Here is a 13,357-nt window from a genome sequence, read left to right as displayed (position 1 = left end):
CATCAGTAAAGTATTCAGTAAGCATTCAGCGGGCGAAACATGTTATCATGAGTATGACGTGCTGGGATGGTCGATACTGTGCGTCATAATCCCGGGCGCATATCGTAGGATTGTACAGCAAACTGAAGCATTGTGTCAATATCCAGAAAGCATCAGAAAGTAACAATGGCGACAGTTGCCGATGATTTGCAGAGTGACCAGATTGAAGACTGGATTAGATAAGACAGCTCCGGGATTTCCAGCTAGACCGTAACGGGCAAAGCGGCCATGGCTCTACAGAACTTTTTTTCTTTCCTCGCTGCAAGAGTGAAGTCCGGCTGCCAGCACTTAACAACCAGGCGTCGCTCCCAGTCGAAGTTGGCTAGATCTGCTTTGCCTTATCTGGCGTCCTTCGCCGCGTCCATTTATTTCGCATTTCTCGTTTTCTGCCGATAAGTCCGATTGAAAATGGGCAAGAAATCGTCCCAGAAGCCGGCCTCGAAGACGTCCTCCGCGGCGGCATTCGCAGTCGCCGATGCCACGAACACAGGGAACAAATCCTCAATGCTGAAAGCCTCGTTCGCTCCCTCTGATTATCAATTGGCACTGTTCGCGTCTGTAATCCATGGTCTTGAGGGTCAGAATCTTCGTATTCACGATACAAATACCGGCCGGTTGCAGTGCGAGCATGTCTTGGGCCCGAAGGAGCTTGTCACGTCGTTGGACTGGGGTCATTATGCTGGTCGCCGGGATCAATCAAAGAAGAAGAGGAAGCGTCCTTCCGACGTAAATGGTACGGCTGATGGACTTGACCAGAGCGATGTCGTAATCGCTTTCGGCACCAACACCTCCGATATCCGCATGTACTCGCCTGCTGAAGATAAGATTGTCGGAACTCTTGCGGGTGGGCATACTGGTGGCATAAAAGACTTCAAATTTACTGCAGATCGACCTCAAGAAGGCTGGAGTATTGGCGGGGACAACAAACTGGTCCAGTGGGACCTCGTTACTGGGCAAACGACAAGGTAAAAATCCTTCTGGGTCTCGTTGAAATTCACCATTTGTCTAACTCATACTTCAGGGTAATCAATCTCTCGACCACGTCAACATTCACTACACTATCCCGCCCAGTCTCCTCTAACCCGCCCATTATTTGCGCATCCCAGTCGCCCTCAATTATTAACCTTGAGGATGAATCGCCAGTCACATTCCCCGCGATGCGAAACTCAATACAAACCATTCTCACGTCTTCGTCAAGTTCTGTTTCCGATGGCTTGTTCCTAGCTTCGGATAGTGATCGATACATCAACGTCTTTGACCCTACAAATGGACAGCTCGTGTTGAACCTTGTGGCGGAGAGAGAGGTGTCTTCGCTCTCGCTGTATTCAAAGCAGAATGCGAACGGTAGCCTGGCTTTAGAGAAACAAGTTCTTGCGGCCGTTACTCAGGATGGTACTGTTGAACTCTTTGCACGACCATTTGTCCGGCCCCAAGGCTCTAAAGGTAACAGTCTGAAGGCAAGGTCCATGCAAATGACCAAGCGAGCAGAGACCTCTATCAAGATAACAAAGTCCACGGCCTCAGACGATCTCGTTCCCGTGGTTTCGGTGTCGTTCCAAGGGCGCGACCTAATTATTGCATGGGCGCATGGAGGTATAGTGCCGCTTTTCGAGCGCGTTAGGTGGTTGAATGAGGAAACCGATGATTTGGCCTTTACTGGTGTGAAAACCATTGCGAAAACCAAGTCTAGCTCCATCCTCCAATCCGTGACCACAAATGGCGCGAAAAACGCGAACGAGAGTCACGTCAACGAAAACAGGGTGGTGGTTGAACAAGGTAATCTAGCAGATGATGATATCGACATGGAAGATTCCAAGAACGATGCGGTTTCTGAGGATGACAGCGATGTGGACTCGGATGATGATGACGAACCAAAGCAACAGAAGCCCAAAGCAGCGCAGGATAACGGAGAAGCCGAGAGTGATGTAGAAATGCAGAATGCTGCAGGATCAGGTGTGGAGGACGAAGACGAAGATGACGAAGAGACGGGCGAACCCACGTTCGGAGAACTCATGAGGGCTCATGCCGCTGAAGAAATCGACGTCGAAGCCGAGCTAGAAGATGATGTCCACACTCGATCGCTTATCCCTGGGAAACCTATTACAACGGTCCAACAAATTCCCTCTGGCGTCTCTCTAGCAACAGTTCTCTCACAGTCTCTCAAGACAAATGACAACGATATGCTAGAGGCATGCTTCCACACAGGGGACGCTGGTACGATCCGAACCACCATTCAACGTTTAGATTCTCCTCTTGCTGCGACTCTACTGCAGAGACTTGCAGAGCGCCTCTCTTCTCGTCCAGGTCGATACGGCCACTTGCTTGTTTGGGTTCAGTGGACATGTATCGCCCACGGAGGAGCACTAGCAGGCAACAAGGAACTCCTCAAGCAGATGTCCACTCTCTTTAAGGTGATGGATCAGCGTTCTTCCACTCTGTCTTCCCTTTTGCTCCTCAAGGGAAAGTTGGACATGTTAGATGCCCAACTCGGTTTGAGGCAATCGCTCCGCGAAAACGCAGACCACGTGGACAGCGAAGACGAGGAGAATGTCATCTACGTCGAAGGCTATGACGACGAGGACGATGAAGATAGCGACGCAGAGGCTACCAAGAACATTGACACCCCACGTACCAAAGCTATCCGCGACCAAATTGACGTTTCGATGATCGATGAAGACGAGGAGGGAAGCGAGGACGATGATGAGGAAGACGAAGAAGTGGACGAAGAAGGCCCTAGCAACATTCTTGACGTGGAGGCAGAGGAATCGGCCGGATCATCAGATGCCGAGGAATCTCTTGACGAGGATGAGGACGAGGATGGGGACAGCGATGCCGACAGTGCGGCATCTATGGCTGATTTCATCGCGGACACGGAGGACGACGACTCAGACGCCGAGGTGCCCTCGCGGCCGCCGCCATCTAAGAAGGCCAGATTAAGTCAGGGAGGCGGGAAAGGGAAGAACAAGGCCGGATCAGGAAGGAAATAGACTAACTAACCTAGATTTATACCCTGTTCTTTTCTTGCACACAGCACATTGGGCTCATCGTTGGTTTTCTTCTGCATCTCTGTTTTACTCTTTTTTTTTTGTCGGGCGTGCACACCGAAAAGTATAGGGAGAACACTTCTCTGTTTTTGTTTCCCTCTGATCTAGTCTGGTTGTCTTATTATCTGGTGTCCTATATCTAGGACGGGTGGAGGCCCTATTCATATGGCTAGTCTGAGCTCTTGTGTCTAGCCTACATTCTTGCATCTACTTGAGCTGGTTGCGAACCTGCACACCATGAATGATCACCTGTTTTCTTCAAGAGACGGCTTTCCTACCCTATATAAGTACGTAGTTTATAGACTTGTATGGTATTTACGTATCAAGTTGATCATGTCTTAAGTAGAATCGCTTTTTAATAACAAACGATAGTCGTGAGATTTTAAGAATAGCTTGGCCAACTGATATACATCGTCATTGAGGATGAATTGAGTAAGAATACTCCGATTAGGAACTCAATAGTCCCCAAATACCCTCGAGAATTGCCTAACGAATAATTTCGCGACCCGGGTTCTCCAGTCCTTCAAGCCCTTCGAGTATCTCACTGCCCCCGTAGGGACCAGAGGCCGAAGATTTATGTTTAGATGATCCGCTCCATACCTCGTGAAATTTGACGCTCTGGTCACTAGATGCTACGATAATACATCCTTCTTCCACGGTACGTGAGCACCAGAGACCCCCTTCTTTGGCTCTAGGACGAACAACCACACGCCCCATCAGGCGCCGGGAAACTCCTGTTCGGTCACCGCTCGTTAAACTATCATGGATTGGGGGTCGTGGAATGGAGGACTCTTCTGGAGTATCTAACCCCTCGTGAAGATACGTGGGAGGTCTCCCAGGGTAGCTAACGGCACAAAGTGCACGTCCACAATCGACGACAGTGTCGTTGGCGGGCCTGTCCCAGCTCGTGCCATGAGGACCCCAAGGAATTGCGGCAATCTGTTCGCAGCTTGGCCACGCAAAGATTGCAATTCGATACGGATGCTCCGGTTGCGCAAATCCGAACGTCGCAACTAGCTCTCTTCTTGTCTTGCTCCAGATCAGACTAGTAACCTGGGCGAACACATTAATGGTCGCCAGACAAGCACCAGAAGGTGTATGAAAGAAGTGGATTGTTCGGTCGTTGGAACCTCCTCCAGTAGCTAGGAGCGAAGGCTGCCAGGGGGCAAACGCAATAGCCTTGACAGCTGCAGCATGAACCAACTTGTGTTTCTGACGATTTGACGGGACAAAGACAGTTCGATCACCACCTGAAACTACCGATCCGGTCTGAGTCAGGACTGAAGGAAGAGAAGAAGACAATGATCTAGTTCGTGACGTTGTCCACGTTGGAAGTAGATTGGCCAACAGATTACGCTGGTTGAAGAGCCGTCGACTGGCATTTGCTGCCAAGCAAGAGAAAGAGTTGGGGCAGCTCATGCCCTCAGGGTGACAGTTTTGATGTGGCAAGCATGTTCTGGATGAAACACCAAGCTCTCGTACAGGGATAATGTCGGACAGCTCGAATAGTAAACAGGCGTTGTCGTTACCGCCAGTTGCTAGATAGGTCCCATCCGGTGACCATGCGATGCCACATATCTGTTGCGTATGAGCTGATATTTTTGCGAGTAAAGTGACTCTACCATGCCAGCCAAATCGATCTCTTGCTTCTTTATTTGGCCATTCCACGGAATAGTACCAGATATTCCCAAGATCGTCGCCCACCGCAAGGTCTTCAGTATCCACTTCGATGTCGTCAGACCTCTCTGAGAGTCTCTTTGACTTCATCTGCTTGAATGCGACACAGGTAATAGTGCTTGAATGGCTTATCTCGAAGCGCACATCGGAGTCAAATGTGCTCCATAGGCTCAACATGCCCGATTTCCTACCCACAGCTAAGATGCTCCTACCTCCGTTATCGGAAGAGAATGATAGAGATGTCACATAGTTCGAGGAATCGTGTTCTCCAAGAGGAGGATTTTGCACGCCGAAAGCTTCGGACCATAGATAAACGCGGTGACCAAGACCGACGGCAAGGGTCCCGGCGATGGTGGAATATGCTAGGGTTGAACAGTAGAAGTCGTCACGCAAAAGAGGGGCATCCAAAGTTCGGAATGGGAGGCTTGGAACTATGGTATCCTTGTCCTTTCTCGAATTTGCTGGCTCCCCTATGTTCCGGTTTTCGAATTAGTTTCACATCCATGCTCTCCATGGGAAATAGACAGCCAGGCCAAAGTTTCAGACTCACTACCAGGGATCTCTGTAATACAGCATGTAGATATTCTGACTTTGATGGATAAATATATATGGAACTGAGCGGAACGCTGTTGTCTAGAACAGGGTGGGATTTGGTATGCATGAGGTTTCCAGAAATAAACACTAGGGACTTACATTGACCACGCTCAACCCTCCTCCAGGCGTTATCTTTCCAGACCAGGGGTGAAAGCTGCTCATATTCTGGAGAGGAAGGGCTCGGGAGCGGGTCAATTACGGATAAGAGGTTGGAGTTGTTGAGAATTCTGGCCGCAGGGTCAATGTCTAGCGCCAGTGCAATTCTGGATTCATATGTTGCACGATCTTCTGCTGAAGTGCGAATCTGCGGTAGGAACTTGGCAGCATACATCGGAGCTGTAGTCCCATTTGAAAGTAGACCCCTCGGGCCACCCAGTGCCACTGTTGACCGTCGGCCTAATGCAGCTGAAGTGCCACCAACAGCCCATATTGCTCCACTGCTCACGCGCCTGGTTGCATCCCTTGCCCCGGTCGACGCTGACCTTCCAGGTGGTGTTGAGTCGTTTACAAGATGAGGCCCGAAATGGGGACTGAAAACACGGCCTGCTTTCGTGGCACTCTTTGACTGTCGAGTTTTCTTAGGGGTGAAGGGGTCCTCCCCAGGTGAGCGGCGGCGGAAAAGCCTCTCTTCGGGTGACAGTTCTTGTGGGTCCTTTCCAACTCTGTATGGCGTATCTTGGTTGTCAATCGAGTCTCGTAGTGGGATAAACCTGTCCGGTGAAGCCGGGCTCTTGGAATCTCGCCGTACACCGGCGTTTCGTCTTCCAGCCCTCACCTTGCCACGGCCACGATCGGGCGGGCTTCTCAATTTCAAGGAGTTTGGATCCAGAGAAGATGGACCAATTAAATAATCACAGTATTGAAGTTTCCTCGTCACAGACGTGGTATCTGAACCCACCGAGGTTGTCGACTCCTTCTCTGTAGAACTGGACATGGAGGCTAGAAATATTCGGTTGCGCGAAATGCTCGATAATTTATTCCAATACCGTAGTCGATCAGTGCATTAACCGATGAAGATGTGTCATCGATTTTGCCTCACGAGACGCAAATTGGAAGAATCGAGTGGGAAAAAAGGTGTTGAGTAAAGTGACCGGTTGTTATGTACTTTAAAGTCAACAATATATCCAAGTGAACGGACCGGGCCGATGGGTTGTAAAAAGACTCCCACCACCAGATATCAAACTATCGGCCCATCGAAGCGACCTGCGGCACTCAAGCTGTTAGAAAATGCAACAATGAAAGAGAGTATGAGTTTAGAAGTCTGTGTTGAGTGGCAGTTGCTTGTATGGTTCAGGAATGGCACGTGACCTACTTGATCGGGAAGCTGCCTGGTTGCACTTTTGAGCTTCTTGTTGACATCCTTCTCGAAACCCAACGTCATCTCACAGCTTTTGGCTCAAGAATCAGTCTTGAGGAGGGGGAAAGAACGAACTTCCCGTACTGGTAAAAAAGGAAACAGTGTTCGATATGGCTAGTGTATTGGCCCCTCCTGAAGTGGATAGACTCGGCCATGGTTAACGGTGGTTTGGCAGCATGGAATCCCCCGCCATAGCTCACTCGAGGCGACCGGTGAAGCTCGCCAACAAGAGCTCCGCAGGATCGAGCAATATCGTGAATTAGAACATGCTGTTCGAAAAGAGGTAGATTGAAAACCATTCAGAGCTTGTGCATGAGGCGCAATCCACTAATCAAGCGGAGTAGATCGCCGCTTGTCAATATACGCCCCAGACTTTGCAAAGGCTATCCGAGCTGTTGAAAAAAAACCCCGAATATTACACCATGTGGAATTATCGGCGCCGAGTGCTTCAGCATGAATTTTCCCAAGCAGTCCCTGAGGGTTCAACAGAAGCCGACATGGACCGAATCAAGACTTTAATTCAAACAGACCTGCAATTTCTGATCCCGCTTTTGCGTAGCTTTCCCAAATGCTACTGGATCTGGAACTACCGTCTGTGGCTTCTGGACGAAGCCAAACGCCTTCTTCCCAGAACGATTGCCCGTAAAGTATGGCAGGAAGAGCTTGCCCTGGTAGGTAAGATGCTTAGTCTGGACAGCCGCAACTTTCATGGTTGGGGTTACCGGCGCTTTGTGGTAGAGACTTTGGAGACCCTTTCTGCGCAAGAAGATAACGAGAAGAATATGACCGAGGCGGAATTTGAATATGCAAAGAAGATGATCGGCACCAACCTCTCTAACTTTTCTGCCTGGCATTATCGAACTAAACTGATCCAGCGGTTACTTAGCGAGAAATCAGCGAGTGACGAAGAGCGAAAGCAGATTCTCGATGATGGTACGTAATGCCCCTCAATGCTGGCCTGGAAAAGTAAAGAAACGAAACAAGAAAATAAACCAGGAAGAAAACGCGAGCGCTGTTGACGAGCATTGTTTTTGACAGAGCTGGAACTTATCCATCGTGCCTTGTGTGACCCATATGACCAGTCATTATGGTTCTACCACCAGAACCTGATGTGTACCTTTGACCCCACCAAGGCAAGCCAGACAATGGCGCCAAATTTGACGAAAGTAGAACGGCTAGAATACGTTCGCCGGGAGATCGAGGAAATCCAGGAAATGCTGGATGGGGCGGAGGATTGCAAATACCTGTACCAAGCGCTTATAGATTGCACCCTGTTGGCTGCGAGGGTGGAAGGGTCACTACCAGATGGAGCTCAAAAGGCGCAAGTTTTAGAGTGGTTGTCTGAGTTGAAGAAGCTAGATCCTCTAAGATCGGGAAGGTGGCGAGAGTTGGAACAGGCGCTGTGCAGTTAGAAGTCCATCCCTTGCCTCGGGTGAGTGGATTTTGTATAGGTAAATTGAGATTTGGGAATTGGGGTACGGGGAAATCGCGATCCTTGTTCATGATAAGAGAATTTCTCATTTGTCTGTTCCAGCGAGGGAGGTAGAGGGAAAGGCTGGACCGAAGCACGCTTAGACCGAGAACAGGGATGTATAAACACTGGAGGCGGCGTGTTCCTGGCTAGTTCACTGCTGGGCCGTGGAGTACGTGCGGTTATGCGCTACCTCCCCATTCTCGACCAGGGATGCCGCAATGCAGTGAGGTGCCACGCAGGGCACCTCCTACTATAAGACCAGCCTGTGAATTGAGGCTAGCAATGAAATTGGCTGCATTGGTGAATCAGAGCCAGTAATGTGAAAAGAAGCACAGGAGGCCTCGGGATAGACGTGGTGCCAAGCTTTCCCCAGGCACTGCTAGAGTGCTAATAATAAGACAAACCGGCCTCAGGAGCACAGCTTAGTATTCTTCTTCTTTCCACCAACTCCCCTTCACTGTGCATTGCTCATTGCTCCAATTTTTGATTGTTTCACAATCCCTGTCTTTTACTTTGCCTTGAGCATTTCGACTCCGGTCTGGAATTCCATACCACCATCACTGTGTGATTCTCATTCCATCCGCCCCTCAAGCGCCTTCTTTCCCTCCCTAACCGTTTCTCGGCCCGTCCTCACAAACCCCCCCTGCCATGGAATAATTGTTTGCGAGAACGTTATCTGTCCTTATATCTTGCGCATAATATATTACCGAACCCAGTCCGAATTGAAATCGTGATTGTTTTCATCCCGTCATCCCCGACCCTGGTGGTCCACCCTCAACATGCCCTCCGAAGCAGATAACAGAGACTACGAAGGGGTACGTGAGAGACCCATGCCTCCCTGTTAATTTTGGTGTACCACCAGAGCGCTCACAAGTTTTGATCCGTCTAGGAATCGTGTCATGACTCGTCGGAGACCCCAAACTCGAATAGCAACCTTACGCTTTCGATCCCTCCGAGCGCTTCAACTCGGTCGTTGACAGATAGCCCCCCGAGCGGATCTGTTGCTACACCCCAATTCACCGATGCCCCTCAACTCCCACGGACGCCTGATGATGATACGAAGAACGAAGACGAAGCCCATGAGTCTGGCACAGATGGACAGTCTGAAGCCGAGGCAACCCCCCGCAGGCAAAAACCACACAAATCCCCCTTGTTGACGGCTCACCGGCTTTCCACCACATCTCTTGACGACGTGAACCTGGCCAACAATGTCAACCAGGATGGCCCCCTCGACAATTCCAAGGCGGGGCAGGAGGCCGAGATAGGCTCCCCTCCCGCGTTGCCCTCTAGAGACTCCACCTCAACACAGGGCTCTCTCCTTCAGGGCTTATCCGGCAGTCTTCCCTCCGTACCATGGGCTCCTCCTCCGCAAAACAAGAACCAGCCCGCGGCTGCACCTCCCCCACCTCCGGCTCGAAGAATCACGAGTCCGTTTGCTTGGCTTTCTCGAGCGTCAACAGGGAGCAAGGATGCTGCGGCCCCTTCACAATCCGGGCGACGAAACACTGGTGCTTCCATCTCTACCATTGGTAGCAATTCTGAAGTCGCTGGCCGACTGCAGGATGTGGAAGTGGATGGCTCGAGCGTAGGCTCCAAGAGACCACATCGAAATAGTTTGAAGGACCAGTTCAAAATGCTCCGAATGCGGGAGGAGGGTCATATTCCGGAAGGCGATGAAGCAAGCGTTGCATCGGGACGTGGAAGTATCAGCCATTCAGCCACAAGCCCACCTCCTAGTATCCCAGAGGAAGGGGAGAACGAAGCCACTGCTGCACCGCCAGCAGCTTCGCCTTCACCTCCACCATCGTCAACAGTCAACCCGAATTTGGCGCCGGGGACAGTTTCAGGATTTTCAACGTCTGCAAGTGATGCGGCCGCCCCCGTGGATTGGGAACTATGGGAGCAGCTGGTAAACAATGGCCCACAGGCCCTGAAGGGAACTAATTCGGAAGAGCTGAATGCTGCTATAAAACGGGGAATCCCGCAAACCATTCGAGGCGTTATTTGGCAAATCCTTGCGGATAGTAGAAGTCTAGATTTGGAAGAGGTCTACAGGGAACTTGTTGCCCGAGGCACAGACAAGGACAAGTCGCGAGCAAATGGCATGACTAACGGAAGCGTAGAGAAGGACTCGGTGGCCTCTTCGCGCTCGTCTGTCCGCTCAGAACGTTCTCACTCTGCTGCACCTTCGAACAAAAGTCCTTCTCCTAGCCCTTCCCAGGAGCTGGATCCCGAAAAGCTGGCAAAAGAGCAGGCCGTGAATGAAACGGCCAGGAAGAAGAAGGAAAAGGAGGATACAGCGGCACTCCAGAAACTTGAGAAGACCATTCGCCGGGATTTGGGCGCGCGTACGAGCTACTCTCGATACTTTGTCTCACAGGGTAACCAGGAGAGCCTGTTTGGGCTATGTAAGGCCTATGCTTTATATGACGAGGCCGTGGGTTACGCTCAAGGGATGAACTTCATTGTCATGCCGCTACTATTCAACGTAAGTATTTATACATCACGGTTTTCCATGATTTACTAGCACAGAGTGACTAATTTCGTGCTTGTAGATGGACGAAGCAGAGGCTTTCACCCTGATGGTGAAACTCATGAATCAATATGGTCTACGGGAAATGTTCATCCAGGACATGCCTGGTTTACATCGCAGCTTATTCATATTTGAGCGATTTCTTGAGGATCTCGAGCCCGCTCTTTATTGCCACCTACGACGACGAGGAGTCCATCCCCAATTGTACGCTACTCAGTGGTTCTTGACCCTTTTCGCTTACCGCTTCCCATTGCAACTCGTTCTTCGCATTTACGATCTCATCCTTGAGGAAGGATTGGAAACCACAATCCTAAAGTTTGCCCTTGCGATCATGCGGCGCAACGCAGACGCCCTTCTGGCTATGAAGGACATGGTACCATTGACAACGTTTTTGAAGGATCGGTTGTTTGATGTTTATATTGATAAACAACCTAGCCCATCATCTATTCTCGAATCAGGGTTTTTCGGGTCATCAGGCGCTTCCGACAAGGAAATTTACCGTGCTGATATTATGGTCCAAGATGCCTGTGACATCCCACTTGACTCGGTTGCAATCAGTGCATATACTGCTGAATGGGAAGAAAAGGAACGCTTAGAGAAAGATCGGGAAGCCGAATTGAGCCACCTGAAGTATACTGTGTCTACGCAGAGCGCTCGCATTCGTCTTCTAGAGGAGCAAACAGAAGCATCCGATAAGGAACACGTCCAGCTTGCCTCGGAAGTCATTCATCTGAAGGTTGAGAATGAGGAGCTCTCGGATTTGAATGACGCACTGAAGATGCAAGTCAAGGAGCTCAAAAATGTGGTAGATAAACAGCCTGCCGAGGTCGAACAGAAACTCCAAACCGAAATGGATCGCATCATGAAACGTAACCTCGAGGTGCAGAATGAGAACCGTGCCATGGTGGAACAGATGGCGGAAATGGAAAAGGAGCTTGTGACGGCCAAGCTCAGTCACGCCGAGGTAAGACCGCTACCATCATGCCGTGACTCCAGACGTATACTAATTAACATTCTTAGATCCACGAGCAATACGAGAACCAAAAGCAGAAGTGGAACGATCTTCGCAAGGCTCTGGACTAGTGATATGCAGGTTCTTTTACACACACAGTTCATCTGAACATTGAAAACCTCGCCGATTCATCCCTGGATACCAAACGGCGTCTCTGTTTCATCACTAATGTACATTCTCCTGGCTGATAGGGAAGATTGTCTATGGTACTCCTGGATGAGACCCTAGACGCTGACTGTATCATGTTCATGTTTTATATTCTATTTGACCGCGTATAAGGTAACGGCCTCGGTTAGACGACCAGCGTGTCATGAATGCTATGTATTTTTTCCACGTTCCTTTTCTCTTATCTTTCTCTATGTTTGGTTTTTATTGGGACCATACTCCGCCTTTTGCATACTTCGCTCTCTTAAAGAGACTGGGTAGCCAGAAGGAGCATGCAGCCACGGTCACTGTATATCACGAATAGAGCTTGCCATATGAAACCAATCAATAAGTCATTGACATGAAAAGCAAAAAAAAAGGAGCCCATTTCTACCAGAAATCCAAGACAAGCAATGTACGTCGTATATCATTCAAATCAAAGCACACTCTCAAAGAAGGTTGTCAGGACATCCTGTTTTGCGGGTCCCGCGATCGCCTTCAGTGCCTTGTGCGCTTCACATTCCGTATCATAGTACTTCATGTCCTCCATGGAAGCAAACGTCGTCTTCACGGAGAGATTGAATCCCTTGTTGCGTGGGTCCGGGAAAGACGGGCCTGCTGCTGCGGCGAGGATGTATGGTTTTCCGTCCTAGCGGTGCGCTGCGTTAACAATGCCCTTTGTATTAGGTTGGGTTGGGTTGGATTGAATAGGTAAGGTACCTTGACAGCGGTCTTTGCGAGGATCTTGTATTGCTCGAGAACGCGGTCCCGGGCAGCTTCGTCGGGGATGTTGAAGAGAGTGATTCGTTCGATGGGAGCCATTGTGCGGGGTGGCGGGGTGTATGGGATTTGGGATGTAGTGCGGGAAGAGAAGAGGCGGCCGGTGTGTTTAGAAAAGACTGTAGATTCTAAGTGAGGAATAGGGAAGAAGAATAAACTAGGTGACGAGGTGTATACGTACGTAGTAGTCTGGGTCGCTGGTAAATCCGACGGGGTATGAGCGGCTCTTTATAGCAGGACGATGAGTTTACCCGGTGGAAGAGCCCTGTGCGGGGTAAGGGGAATTTGGCTGACATATTATTAATTTCAATCCATATACTACTAGTGAGTTATCGAGGATCTTGTGCCTGGAGGCACTGCGAGTTCGTTTGTCCCGATTGCTGTCTGGAATTGTTCCGATACCCGTCGGCAACGGTTATCTGCGGATGTTTTGGAACCTTTGATTCTCTTTACAAATCGATTATTGTAAGCTACATAGGACATGGAACATAGTCCTGAGACTTGTCGTTAATGAGTATGCTATTTCTCTATTCATTAAGGTGCCTAGTCGATAGGCAGAGTATGTACAGTACTCAAGGCACTGCATTATGTTGCACGGTTGTCAGTGCGGAACGAATCCCAGCTGTCGGGATTATTCCGTTGCGGGCATGTATTTGGTCGGGCCGTGCGGAATCCCGACATTATTTGCTGATGGTACTTGGAG

At 49.9% G+C, this 13,357-nt stretch overlaps 6 protein-coding genes across 6 annotated transcripts; 4 read left to right on the top strand and 2 right to left on the bottom strand.

Annotated features, from left to right (window-relative positions):
• Window positions 1-447: 447 nt before the first annotated feature.
• On the top strand, window positions 448-3,026 carry ASPVEDRAFT_126321 (WD40 repeat and Utp12 domain-containing protein; the record flags this gene model as incomplete). Its single annotated transcript, XM_040806357.1, has 2 exons — window positions 448-1,004; window positions 1,061-3,026. The coding sequence occupies 2 exons, from the start codon at window positions 448-450 to the stop codon at window positions 3,024-3,026; spliced, it is 2,523 nt and encodes an 840-aa protein (XP_040664275.1).
• Window positions 3,027-3,429: 403 nt separating this feature from the next.
• Window positions 3,430-6,738, bottom strand: ASPVEDRAFT_465099 (WD40 repeat domain-containing protein). Its single transcript, XM_040813567.1, has 4 exons — window positions 6,667-6,738; window positions 5,454-6,557; window positions 5,307-5,393; window positions 3,430-5,230 (listed from the first exon to the last, which is right to left on the bottom strand). Exons 2-4 carry the CDS (start codon window positions 6,286-6,288, stop codon window positions 3,570-3,572), a joined length of 2,583 nt encoding a protein of 860 aa, XP_040664274.1. The 5' UTR covers window positions 6,289-6,557; window positions 6,667-6,738; the 3' UTR covers window positions 3,430-3,569.
• ASPVEDRAFT_464446 (Rab geranylgeranyltransferase BET4) lies at window positions 6,556-8,547 on the top strand. The gene is made up of 4 exons (XM_040813553.1): window positions 6,556-6,830; window positions 6,887-6,994; window positions 7,056-7,644; window positions 7,750-8,547. Exons 1-4 carry the CDS (start codon window positions 6,822-6,824, stop codon window positions 8,121-8,123), a joined length of 1,080 nt encoding a protein of 359 aa, XP_040664273.1. The 5' UTR covers window positions 6,556-6,821; the 3' UTR covers window positions 8,124-8,547.
• A 417-nt stretch (window positions 8,548-8,964) lies between these two features.
• ASPVEDRAFT_125242 (putative GTPase activating protein (Gyp5)) lies at window positions 8,965-11,801 on the top strand (the record flags this gene model as incomplete). The annotated part of the gene is made up of 4 exons (XM_040806251.1): window positions 8,965-9,000; window positions 9,075-10,673; window positions 10,741-11,682; window positions 11,739-11,801. 4 exons carry the CDS (start codon window positions 8,965-8,967, stop codon window positions 11,799-11,801), a joined length of 2,640 nt encoding a protein of 879 aa, XP_040664272.1.
• Window positions 11,802-11,939: 138 nt separating this feature from the next.
• ASPVEDRAFT_464529 (uncharacterized protein) lies at window positions 11,940-12,254 on the top strand. The gene has a single exon (XM_040813555.1). The coding sequence runs from the start codon at window positions 12,041-12,043 to the stop codon at window positions 12,197-12,199; it is 159 nt and encodes a 52-aa protein (XP_040664271.1). The 5' UTR covers window positions 11,940-12,040; the 3' UTR covers window positions 12,200-12,254.
• Window positions 12,255-12,310: 56 nt separating this feature from the next.
• On the bottom strand, window positions 12,311-12,696 carry ASPVEDRAFT_80153 (Dabb family protein; the record flags this gene model as incomplete). Its single annotated transcript, XM_040816824.1, has 2 exons — window positions 12,311-12,523; window positions 12,595-12,696. The coding sequence occupies 2 exons, from the start codon at window positions 12,694-12,696 to the stop codon at window positions 12,311-12,313; spliced, it is 315 nt and encodes a 104-aa protein (XP_040664270.1).
• Window positions 12,697-13,357: the final 661 nt, after the last annotated feature.

The sequence above is a fragment of the Aspergillus versicolor genome (assembly GCF_001890125.1).
Source record: "Aspergillus versicolor CBS 583.65 unplaced genomic scaffold ASPVEscaffold_2, whole genome shotgun sequence".
In the NCBI taxonomy this organism is placed as follows: Eukaryota; Fungi; Ascomycota; class Eurotiomycetes; order Eurotiales; family Aspergillaceae; genus Aspergillus; species Aspergillus versicolor.
The sequence above is the reverse complement of the archived record's forward strand: the minus strand, read 5'-3'. Positions and strand labels throughout refer to the sequence as shown.